Raw genomic sequence first — 13,121 nt, 5'->3', positions numbered from 1 at the left:
TTGTGTAGTCAGCAGTCAGCCCTTATAGCATTAGTTGTGGACGTTTGGGTTCTCTGTCGCGAGAAGCTGTTAGGGCCATCTGTGTGAGTTACTTTGTCCCAATGAAGGTGTCTGAAAAACACCAATTTCAGATGACGTCATCTAGTAGAAAATAGTACAAATATCAGCAGCAAACACCAGGAATTCTGCAGATGCTGGAAATCCAAGCAACACACATCAAAGTTGCTGGTGAACGCAGCAGGCCAGGCAGCATCTCTAGGAAGAGGTGCAGTCGATGTTTCAGGCCGAGGCCCTTCGTCAGGACAAATATCAGCAGCATTGTGATTGTTAGGAATCCAAAAGAGAACAATAGGAAAATTAGGTTACAGAAAGAAAAACTGGAATTGATTCGTAGCCTTCGGTGTCTGAAAATTTCATCCGCAACTCGTTGGTATGTGCTTACTTGGTAAGAATTGTACCTGTGCTTTGAAATCCTTTGTAGTTTGTAAATCTTTTGTAATTCAGAAATCTTTTATAAATTAGAAATCCTCTGTGAATGCTAAATGTGTGTTAAGAATTATTTGTCTGAAACTAAACGTGCGTCATTAAAAATAAAATACATTGTGTTTAAACTAATTCATCAGCTGAATATATCTTCTCTTTTTTGTGAGCGGGGGATGACCCACCGCTCAAGTAGTGAGTACTGGCAGATAAACCCACTGCAGAAACTAAACAGGGAAGTAAGCTAGTCCTTGAAGACCAGGAGGATGCGATTTGACCTGCCTGTAGTGAGAGTACCCATAGATATCTATTCGGATAAATATCTTTAAAATCTTTTTTTTGAGTTTAGGGCTTTACAGACGCTGAAAACAATATCATCACAGAACAATCTAGAAGTTCCACACCTTTGTCCTCTCTCCACAGCCTGGCAAATACATTTGTCATTCAGATAATTATTCAGATCCTTTTGGAATGGAAAATCACTTGTAGAATTAGTCAGCTCTGTCATGGGTACCGGCCCCCTTCTTATCCAAGGTATCTTCAAGAAGTGGTGCCTTGAGAAGGCAGCATCCATCATTAAGGATCCCATCACCAAGGACATGCCCTCTTCATACTGTTATAGTCAGGGTGGAGGTACAGAAGTCTGAAGGCACACTTTCAGCAATTCAGAGACAACTCCTTCCCCTCTGCCATCTGATTTCTAAATGGACATTGAATCCATGAACACTATCTCAATACTTTATTATTTCTGTTTTTGCACGACTCATTTTAATTTAACTATTTAATTGACATATATATACTTAATATAACTCAGTTTTTTTCTCTGTATTTACTTATCATATATTGCATTGTACTGCTACTGTAAAGCTAACAAATTTCATGACAAATGCCGGAGGTATTAAATCTGATTTTGATTCTGAATGCTGTAGTTTGCCTCTGCTACCATCCTGGACAGTGCATTCCAGAATCTACCCGCTTGCTGTGCAGACAGACTTTTCCTTGTGTCTCTTCTGATTCTTTTGCCTGTCATCTTCATTCTACATTCTAGTCCTCGATCCTTCTTCCATGTGAATGAGTTCTTCCTTTCTCCTTTGTTTATACTCTTCATGGTCTTTCCAATGAAAAAAAAATTCCAGCTTATCTATACGACTAAAGTTGCTTCTCATTTGATGAATCTCTTTGCAAATCCTTGAATCTTTCTTAAAGTGTAAGTACCCAGGACTAGATACAATGCATCATTCTTGCCAGAATGATATATTTTTAGGTTTAATCTCCACTTTTATAAGAGAACACATAATAGCCAACTCTTTATGAATCACAGTGTCCAATAAATATCGTAAAAGGATATTGTAAGTAAAATGTGCAAATTATATCCATTTTATATTGAAAAACCTGTAATCACAGATGTTATAAAATTGCATTAAAGAAAGAAGCTTAATTGGAATTTGTATAATCGCCCAATGGATGTTGCAAAGACCTTGCACATAGTTTGGGAATGAGGTCATCTCTGGGGATGATTACAGGGTGTAGAGCATCGTTCTTGCACATTGTGCAGTGCATTGCAATTGCATTTGTTCTACATTTCACTGATGGCAGAGAGTCACATGGGAAGAACTCTTATTAAAATCCCATTATTAAATTTAAAAAACCCTCTAATTATCAATTTAAATTGGTTTGAACAGTAGAAATTATTAATTAGAAAGTCAGATATCTTGAAGTGAAATTTATATTAACTATTTTGTCTGGGGAGTCTTGCTGTTGGTTGCAGTTTTTCTAAACAGGATCTTTTTGAAAACTGCATTCAAAAGGGTGATAAGTATAGACTACTTGAGTGAGGACTTGCTCTGAATGTTCGGTTGTTGATAACTGCCTGAGTTGGGGCCTGGGAGCTCTCATCATGTTTGCTGCAGTTGGCTGTGATCCTGAATGGTTGCCAACACTTGGAGGAGACGGGCGGCTCTCAGAGATGCCGTCCCCAGCTGGAGCTTGTGTGAATACAGCTTTCACTTGAAAGAAGTCAGATATATTGGGGAAAAAAATCAAACAACTGCAAACCTCTGGCATTTTACATTGCGACAGAGGTGGTTGTTCTGTTATCACTCCATAACCACATGAAATGGACCAGGATGTACTGGTATTGATAGAATATACCTGGAAGCTTCACAATTCCCCATGCATTCAGGGCATGGTTTGTGAGTCAGACTGTGCTTAGGACTTTTTGTCTGGTTTTCATAACGAACTAACCATCCCTCATAGTTTTAGTTGCTGAACACAGCAGGGTTAAGATAAATTATACAGATAAAGATTTAACAGTTGATGTTATTTGTCACATATACATTGAAACATCAAAACCTACAATGAAATGTGTTGTTTGCATCTGTTTAAATCAAATCAAATCAATGAGGATTGTGCGGAGAGCTGATTTGGGTGCCAGCATTGCATGCCCACAACTTACTCAACTAACTGTACATCTTGGAAATGTGGGCAGAAACCCATACGGTCACAGGGAGAATATTCAAACTTTTTACAAGCTCCTTACAGACAGCAGCGTGAATCGGTGGTCACAGGCACTGTAAAGCGATCGTGCTAACCGCTGGGCTACAGCGATACCATATAGTAGCTTTGTCTGATTCTGTAGATGATGTCTCCCTGGTCTGTGTTCGTTTCCTCATCAAATAGTGGTCATTTGAGACTACAGATTTTGGAGCAGTTACTGACTGGTTAATCTCACATCTCTCATGGAAAACTCAACCCTCTTATTTTAGCAATGCATTCTCCAAAAATGCATAATGGGAGTGCAAGAGTGAGTAGTAATGTTGACTTTCTTAATTTGTAGAGCATTGCTAGTGATTAGTGACAGCAATAACATGAATGCCGTTTAGATCTGACCTCAGATGCACAGTTTGTGATCCAAGTGACATTCTTCACAAATGAAAACTCTACTTGTGTTGCTGGCCATGCCTCTTCCATTTCCTGGCGCTGTTAGAGGATTATCTCTTTGGGGAAGTCTTCCACTGTTTCCTAAGATTAAATAGCTTTGCAAACTTTAAAGTTTCCTTAATTCTGTTTTCTTTTTAAGCCATCGTTGTTCTTTGAGTGGAGAGGATCTGAACAGACAATGGTCTGAGCCAAGTCCTGACCTGCACCCAACAATTTATCACACAAAGGGGCTCCTCAGCTTCATGAAGAGCATTGGAAGAACCCCACTGGTGAGTATCAGAAGTTGAAATTTTAAAGTAAGATTAAAATACCCTCCTGGATGCTGATTTGTCACCACTTTTGAGATGGCCAGCAGCAGTGGTATCATCGGCAAACTTGAATATGGCATTGGAGCTGTCCTTAGCCACACAGTCAGAAGTGTGAAGTGAGTAAAGCAGGGGGCTAAGCACACAGCCTTATAGTGCACTTGTGCAGATGGAGATTGTGGAGATATGTTGTTACCAATCGAAACTGACTGGGGTCAAATGAGGAAATCGAGGATCTAATCACACAAGGAGGCATGGAGACCAAGGTCTTGAAACTTATTGATTAGTTTTGAGGGATGATAATATTGAATGCTGAGCTGTGGTCAATAAAGAGCATCCCGATGTATGCTCTTTGCAGTCCAGATGTTCCAGGTTTGAGCGAAGTGCCAGTGAAATAGCATCTGCTACAGACCTGTTGTGCTAGTAGGCAATTTGGAGTAGATCCAAGACTCAGGACGGAATTGATGTGTTTCATCACCAACCTCTCAAAGCACCTCATCTCTGTGGACATAAGTGATATTGGACTTTAGTCATTGAGGCAGATTACCACGCTCTTCTTGGGCACCAGTATAATTGAAGCCTGCTTGAAGCAGGTGGGTGCCTCAGACTACTGAAGCAAGAGATTAAAGATCTCTGTGAACACTCCAACCAGTTCATCAGCATAGGTATTTAGTGCTTGGCCGTGTACCCCATCTGGGCCCAATGCTTTCCATGGGTTTACCCTCCTGAAAGATGCTCTCACATCGGCCTCAATGACTGAAATCACAGGATCATTAACAAAGGAGGAAGGCAGCAGAAAGGAAATTATAGACCAGTTAGCCTGACCTTAGTGGTTGGGAAAATGTTGGAGTCAGTTACTGAGGATGAGGTTATGGAGTACTTTGTGACACAGGACAAGATAAGGCAAAACCAGCCTAGTTTCCTTGAGGGAAAATCCTGCCTGATGAACCTGTTGGAATTCTTTGAGTACATTACAAGTAGGATAAATAAAGGAGATGCAGTGAATGTTGTATATTTGAACTTTAAGAAGGCCTTTGACAAGGTGCCACACATGAGGCTGCTTACCAAGTTAAGAGCCCATGGTATTACAGGAAAGTTACTGGCAAAGTTAGAGCATTAGCTGATTGGTTGGAGACAGTGAATGGAAACAAAAGGATCCTTTTTTGGTTGGCTGCCAATGACTAGTAGTGTTCAGCAGGGGTCGGTGTTGGGACCGCTTCTTTTTATGCTGTATATCAATGATTTAAAGGATGGAATAGATGGCTTTTTTGCAAAGTTTGCAGATGATACGAAGATTGGTGGAGGGGCAGATAGCGTTGAGGAAACAGGTAGGCTGCAGAAGGACTTAGGCAGATTAGGAGAATGAGCAAGGAAGTGGCAAATGAAATACAATGCTGAAAAATGCATGGTCATGCACTTTGGTAGTAGAAATAAATGTGCAGACCATTTTCGAAATGGAGAGAAAATCAAAAAATCTGTGATGCAAAGGGACTTGGGAGTCCTTGTGTAGAAAACCCTAAAGATAAACTTGCAGGTTGAGTCAGTGGTGAGGAAGGCAAATACAACGTTTGCCTTCATTCATTTCAAGAGGTCTAGAATACAAGAGTGGGGATGAGATGCTGAAGCTTTTTAAGGCACTGGTGAGGCCTCACCTTGAGTATTGTGACAGTTTTAGGCTCCTCGTCTAAGAAAAGATGTGCTGGCATTGGAGAGGGTCCAGAGGAGGTTCACAAGGATGAATCTGGGAATGAAAGGGTTATGAGGAACGTTTAATACCTCTGGGTCTGTACTCACTGGAATTTAGAAGGATGGGGGGGATCTCATTGAAATCTTTCGAATGTTGAAAGGCCTAGATAGAACAGATATGGAAAGGATGTTTCCTCTGGTTGGGGAGTCTAGGACAACTGGGCACAGCCTCGGGATAGTGGGACGTCCATTTAAAACAGAGGTGTGGAGAAATTTCTTTAGCCAGGGGGTGGTGAGTTTATGGAATTTAATACCACAGGCTGCTGTGGAGGCCAGGTTGTTGGGTGTATTTAATGCAGAGCTTGATAGGTTTGTGATTGGACACAACATCAGAGGTTACGGGGAGAAGGCCAAGAAGTGGGGCTGAGGAGGAGAGAAAAAAGGATCAGCCATGATTGAATGACAGAGCAGACTCGATGGGCCAAATGGCCTAATTCTACTCCTATGTCTTATGGTCTTATATCTTTGGGGGCTGTGGGAACTTGTGATGATTCCTTCACGTTTTGTTGATCAAAGTGAGCATAGAAGGCACTGAGCTATCTGGAAGTGAAGCCCTTCTTTCACCTATGTGGCTTGATTTAACTTGATGAGAAATGATAGTATTCAAGCCCTGCAACAACTATCAAGCATCCTTCACTTATTCAGGCTTAGCCCTGAATTGCCAATTTGCCCACAAGATAGTCTTCTGGAGATCATGCCTGGACCTTTCTTGGTCGTTAGACTTGGATCCCTCTGATCTGGCTGTCAGTAGATTGTGGATCTCATGCTTTGTCTAGGGCTTTTGATTGGGGCAGACTCTGTATGAATTGTCTACAACTATTTTTATAAGGTCCATGACAACCGTGGTGTATTCATTCCATAAGAGAGTCCTTGAAAACGGCCCAGTCAACAGACTCAAAGTAATAGCGCAACCGCTCCTGTGCCTCCTGCAACCACCTCTTTGTTGTCCTCATCTCTGTGCCTTGCTCCTTAGCCTTTTCCTGTATGCAGGTTGGAGAAGGATAGCCAAATGATCAGATATCTTGAAGTGTGGTCTGGGCATGGAATGGTAGACATCCCTTATCTTCTATAACCGTAGTCTAGTGTGTTGGACCTCTGATGATACAGGTTTTCTGCTGATGATAATTAGGCAGGGATTTCTTCAAATGAGCCTGATTGAAATCCCTGACTATGATATGAAATGTGTTGGGCTGGACAGTTTCTTGTTTGGTACCTCAAGCGCTTGATTACAGTTGGTCACTGGTGGTATATCAACTGTGGTCAGGATCATGAAGGAGAACTCATTTGGTAAATAGAGTGGTTGGCATTTGATTGTTAGGTGCTCAAGGTATGACAAAACCACCACATCAGAGCCCCACAGATTGTTTATCATGAAAGACACACGTCCACTTTTTGTCTTTTTCAAATTAACAATTTGTTCCATCCTGTGTATCAAGAAATGTTCAGATCTGGTCGTCGTATCTGGCATACTCTGTGCAAGCCAAGTCTCGGTAAAACACAGAACACAGCACCCAACAATTTCTCATTTTCCATCAATACAGCAATTTGATACAGTGTCAGTGTCAAGAGAAGAGTATGACAAAGCAAAGGCATGAGAAGCTCAGAATTCACTTGAGCACTCCTTAGGTTGGAGGATTGTGTGTTTGTGTGTGTGGAAAGAATGGAGCTTGTCTGTTTGTGTTCTGTTTTGTTATGTTCTATGTTGTTCTGCTGAAAATTGTGGGCATGCTATGTTGACGCTGGCATGTGTGGTGACATTTGTGGACTGTAACCAGCACATAGTTAAGGTGCGTTGGTTGTTAACGCAAACATTTAATTTCACTGATGTTTCCATGTTCATGTGAGAAATACAGTAAATTAATTTGAATCTGAATTTAGTACACCTGTGATACACCGATAATTAATTCATCATTGTCACATTTACCAGGATACAGTGAATAAACTTCCTTTGCATGCTATTTACACAGATCATTTTAAAACGTAAGCACATGAAGTTAGTACAAAGGGACAATTAATGACAGAATGCAGAATATAGTTTTAGTTACAGAAAAATGCAGTGCAGGTAGACAATAAGGTACAAGGGAAATGATAAGGTTAATTTTGAAATCAAGATTTCATATAGGTCTTTTCTAGAGTCTTATAACTGAGGGATAGAAGCTCTGCTTGAGCCTGGTAGTATGTGTTTTCAAGTTTTTGTATCTTCTGCCTGATTGAAGGGGGAGAAGAGAGAATGACAGGGGTAATAGGGGTCTTTGATTCTGCTGGCTGCTTTGCTGAGACTGCAGGAAAAGTAGACAGGGAGGCTGCTTTTCATGGCAGGCTGAGCTATGTACACAACTCTCTGTAGTTTCTTGTAGTCTTGGGCAGAGCAGTTGCCGTACCAAACTGTGACGTATCTGGATCCAGATTAGAGTCATGTAGCATAGAAAATAGAAAGCAGTCAAGTGTTTCAATTTAAAGGACACAGAATTACAATCTAGTTTCATATGTTTGATTTTGACTCCTGGCTTTATACCTGGAATCCCATTCCTTCTATAAAAAATGGGGTCTTTCCAGCCCCCCAAGTGGACATTTGCGTAAAATCTTGCTACTTTTGTTCTGAATGTGGTTTCCACCAGGTTTTCTGTGACTACCATGGGCATTCAAGGAAGAAAAACGTCTTCATGTATGGTTGCAGTCTTAAGGAGACACTGTGGCAGTCAAAGTCCAGCATTGACACAGCAACTCTGAAAGAAGACATTGGCTATCGAGTGAGTGCAGTCCTGATATATTCTATTGTGTTCCTATATCAAGAAATTTACTTATGTGATGATTCAAAATTATTACTATGAATTATTAAACTACATGAAATTTCCTTGCTTTAGGACTTTGTAGCCTGCTGTTTTATTTCTCAACAATATGTGTATAGAAATTGTTTATTTCTGGAGGGTCCAGAGAAGGTTTATGAGAATGATCCCAGGAATGAAAGCATTGATGTATGAGGAGCATTTGATGGCTCTAGGCCTGTACTTGCTAAAATTTAGAAAAATGAAGAGGGAATCTTATTAAATCTTCTGACGATTGAAAGGCCTAGAAACAGTGGAGGTGGAGAGGATATTTCCAGTAGCGGAAGAGTGTCGGACCAAAGGGCAGAGTCTCAGAACAGAAGGGCGTCCCTTTACAGCAGAGATGAGGAGGAATTCCTTTAGCCAGAGAGTGGTGAGTCTGTGGAATTCATTGCCACAGAGAGCTGTGGAGGGCAACTCATTGGTATATTTAAAGCCAAGGTTGATAGGTTCTTGATTAGTAAGGGTGTCAAAGGTTACTTCTCACCACATGACTGATGGTCACCGTCCTTCACACCAGGTGACTGATGGTCACCATCCTTCTCAATTTTGAGCTGAAGATCTGCTACTCATTATTACTAATTGATCTTCTTCCCTCTCACCAGTTAGTTGATAGACACCTATTCCCACATTGCTCCTTTGACATACACTCTATCTCCTCAGAGGTGCTGGCTTACTACCACTGACAAATGCCGACTTCTCTTGGTTGTCTATTAAAAATGTTAAGCGCCTGTAGTTCCATTGATGGGCATTGCCCATTCAAACTGCTCTGACTTATTTTCACTCTCAACCCTGTGATCTTTATCATTTTCTCCCCTTTGACACTGTTACTAATTAACAAAGTATCAAAATTTGCTTTAAATATACCCAGTGACTTGGCCTTCAGTCAACTGTAGCAATAAATTCCAAAGATTCACCACCCTCTAAAGGGACGTCTTTCATTCTGAGACTCATTGTATAACTGAAAAAAAAACAATTACATTTCTATTGACATAATGCCTAATAATGTTTCACAGAAACCTCTTACACATAAATTAACTCTTAAAGTGCATGAACTCTTATTTTAAATTGGAAAATATATATTCAAGTCTTTCAGAAATGCTTAGACTTGCTTTTATTTTAAAATGTTGTTTTCAGATATCTCACCTGTGTGAGTGAGATGCACTCACTAAAATTTGAGAGCCAATACCACACTGTGGGTGAAAAGTTCTTTTTGACGTCCTTTCTGTCAAACAAAAAAGAGCAGCTGATTCACACAGAGAATGGCTTATCCAAGAAATATTATAATGAGACATCTTGTAGTCTTCCTGGACCATGATTGCTCCACAATATCAGCTCCAGAATTTCCACCTTACAGTGCATAATCTCTGCTGCTTCTGTATCATTTGAATCATTTTATTTCTTTACTGGTGTATTTGACATTCAAACAAATACTATCACAGATCATTTCCCGTTCTCACTTCACTTCACACAGAACTCTTCCAGAGATTGCTGATCTCCTGCCCTACACCTTATCCTCATGCACTGATTACAAGGACTGTGGCTGGTGTGGACATGCGTAGCATGAGTCAGGAATGCTTTGTGGTGTGAATCAAAAACAGAAAATACTGGAAACACTCAGCAGGTCAGGCAGCATCTGTGGAGGGAGAAACAAAGTTCAGGTCAAATGGCCTTCCTCTGATCTCTGGGCTCCTTAAAATCTCTCCAGTCTTATTCAGAAGCTCTATGTCACAGAAACACGAGCATGTTTTGACCTCCGTATCACCTGTCAATCTGGCGCAAGGTCTAATTGGCTACAAGCCTTTTCCACGTCAGGGGAGGGTGACATCTTACACACAAAGTATTAGATCCTGAAAATCAATTCTAAAAAAATCATTACCACAATTGCCTGGGGCCACAACAAAATTTTGTCCTGAAACAAATCTATATTAAAAAATAAATTCTCCTCTTTATTAATTTATGATTAATTACCTGAAGCCTACACCTGCATGTAGTCCACCACTTCCCTCGAGGAGGTGGGGGTTATTGTTAAACTAGATTTATCACAGTGGGAATCTGGACTTCTTACTTGGGTATCGTTATCCCATGACCTCAAATAATAATTATTGTTTATCACAACTCTATTTCCTTTACAGTAGCACTGGAGAGAGTTAGGAACAGACAAGTTAGGAAAGCATTTAATTGGACTAAAGGGAAATATGAGGCTATCAGGCAGGAACTTGGAAGCATAACTTGGAAACAGATGTTCTCAGGGAAATGTACGGAAGAAATGTGGAAAATGTTTAGAGGATATTGATTGTGTGGATAGTCAGAGGCTTTTTCCCAGGGCTGAAATGGCTAACACAAGAGGGCATAGCTTGAAGGTGCTTGGAAGTAGGTACAGAGGAGATGTCAGGGGTTTTTTGCGCAGAGAGTGGTGAGCACGTGGAGTGGGCTGCCAATGTCGGTGCTGGAGGCGGAAACGATAGAGTCTTTGAAGAGACTCTTGGACAGGTATATGGAGCTCTGAAAAATAGAGGGCTAAGGGTAACCCTAGGTAATTTCTTAGGTAAGGACATGTTTGGCACAGCTTTATGGGCCGAAGGGCTGTATTGTGCTGTAGATTTTCTATGTTTCTATTGTCTGGCAGTGGCCTCTCTAAAGTGCCATTGACTTTATTTCCGTGTCTTATTCATCCAGCGACAACAGCAAACCTCTCTCTCATACTGAATGCCAAAGGTGTAAAATGTAATGGAAAATCTGTAACTTTAGAGTCATATTACTGAATACAATTTTTTTTGGATGCTGCTGTGCCAAGATTTTACCAGTAAAGTGATGTGAAGTACTTTCCCCAAAGTTATTAAACCATCTCACTCTCCCTCTTCACAATGAATGCAAAGCTCTAAATTGACCATAAACACAAAATATTCTGCAGATGCTACATGTCTTGAGCAACACACACAAAAATCTGGAAGAACTCAGCAAATCAGGCAGCATCTACGTAGGTGAATAAACAATTGACATTTTAGGTCAAGACCCTTCATCAGAACTGGAAGGAAGGGGGCAGAAGAAAGTGAGGGGAGGAGAGGAAGTGTACATGCTAGCAGGTGATAGGTGAAATTAGGTGAGGGGGAAGGTGGGTGGGAAGGCAAAGATGGAATGACGTGACAAGCTGGGAGGGAATAGATGGAAAAGACACTGTAATTACTTTGCTGGTTACTGAATTAAATAGACATTTTAAAATAGGTATTTGGCTTGATGGTAAGAAGCAGAGGGCGATGGTAGAAGTTTGCTTCTCATACTGAAGGCCTTTCACTAGGGGTGTGCCATAGGGATTGGTGCCATTGTTACTCATCAATTATGTAATGACTTCTATGAATGATTATATAATTGAAAATGTACGTGTTTGCTAATGACACTAAAATAGGCAACAATGTAAACAGTGAAAAAGGTGGCTAAAGATTACAAGGGATCCTTGATCAGGAAGGTATGTGGGCAAAGGAATGGCAAATGGTGTTTGATTGAGATAAGTACGAGGTTTTGGATTTTTGGAAGTCAAACCAGGGTGGTTTGTTCATAGTCAACAGTAGGGTCCTGGGGTGTGTTGAAGAGCAGAGAGATATATGAGTAAAAGTACATAGTTTGTGATGAAAATGTTGTCACAAGTAGACAGGGCAGTGATGAAGGTGTTTGGCCCTGGCCTTCATCAGTCAGGGTGCTGATTACAGGATTTGGGATGTTTTGTTGCTGTTGTATAAGACTTTGCTGAGGCTATACCAGAGGACTATGTACAACTTTCATCACTCTGTTATAAGAAAGACATCAGTTAGCTGGAACTGGTGCAAAGAATATTTATGAGAATGTTACCAGGCCTGAGTGATATGGAGAGGCTAGGACTTTATTCCCTGGAGCAATGCAAACTGAGGGGTGGCTTTATAGATGTGTATAAAATCAGGAAGAGCATAGACGGGGTAAATGCACACTGTCGATTTCCCAGGGAAAGCAAATCAAAAAACTTAGAAGACATAGATTTAAGAAAAGAGAAGAAATATTTAGAAGAGCTCTGAGGGGCAACTTTTTCATGTAGTGGGTGGTGCGTATATGGAAAGAGGTGCAAGAGGAAACTGTTGAGGCAGGTACAAGAACCACATTTAAAAAAACACTTGGGAAGTGTGTACATAAGAAAGGTTTGAAGGAATATGTGTCAAACACAGGCTAATGCGATGAGATTAGGTGGTCAACTTGGTTAGTATGGAAGAATTGGGCTGAAGGGCCACATTACTCCATGATCCTATAAATCTGAATCATTTTTCTGTAGGACATTCCCAGAGTTCTGGACAAGATCTGCCCCGCATTTACCATCAGTCGCTGCTGCTTCTTGGTACAGAAGTCACGGGAAGCCACGGCTCGGGTGGTGGTTTGGAGAGAGATTGGGATCCTGCGAAGCTACACCATGGAGAGCACGTTTTGCGGCTGTGATCAGGGCAAGTACAATGTGAGTGAAAGTTCCTGGTTGCTTGCTCCAGTCACATTAATTGAGGTGCTCATCAACATACTTTGAGCACCTTAATGTAAAATTTTGAAAAAAAAAAGAAAAAAAGTGGACATAATAATTGGAAGGGGTATGGAGGGTGATGGTCCAAGTGTGGGTCAATTGGACTGGGTAGAATACCTGTTTGGGGCAGACTATACTTGCCTCAACAATTTCCTCTTCCACCTCAGTCCATATATGTACCACCCACTGCATGAAGAAGTTATCCCTCAATCTTTGCCCTTTCTCCTTAAGTCTATGCCCTCTTGTTTTTGATCGTCTTTCCTGGGAGAAAGACTATGTGCTGAAAGGCCT

General features: G+C 40.9%; 1 protein-coding gene across 3 annotated transcripts in view; it reads left to right on the top strand.

Annotated features, from left to right (window-relative positions):
* The window catches only part of agbl1 (AGBL carboxypeptidase 1), a 248,374-nt gene that overhangs the window by 139,423 nt on the left and 95,830 nt on the right, over window positions 1-13,121 (top strand). For all 3 annotated transcript variants that reach the window (XR_011889055.1, XM_072278140.1, XM_072278141.1), the window contains exons 19-21: window positions 3,560-3,689; window positions 8,090-8,221; window positions 12,594-12,770. Coding sequence is in view for 2 of the 3 variants with exons in the window: in XM_072278140.1 (XP_072134241.1) it covers window positions 3,560-3,689; window positions 8,090-8,221; window positions 12,594-12,770 (439 nt within the window). In the remaining variant the exon portion in view is untranslated. The remainder of the gene's footprint in view (window positions 1-3,559; window positions 3,690-8,089; window positions 8,222-12,593; window positions 12,771-13,121) is intronic.

This window comes from Mobula birostris, chromosome 14 (genome assembly GCF_030028105.1).
Source record: "Mobula birostris isolate sMobBir1 chromosome 14, sMobBir1.hap1, whole genome shotgun sequence".
NCBI classification, from domain to species: Eukaryota; Metazoa; Chordata; class Chondrichthyes; order Myliobatiformes; family Myliobatidae; genus Mobula; species Mobula birostris.
The sequence above is the reverse complement of the archived record's forward strand: the minus strand, read 5'-3'. Positions and strand labels throughout refer to the sequence as shown.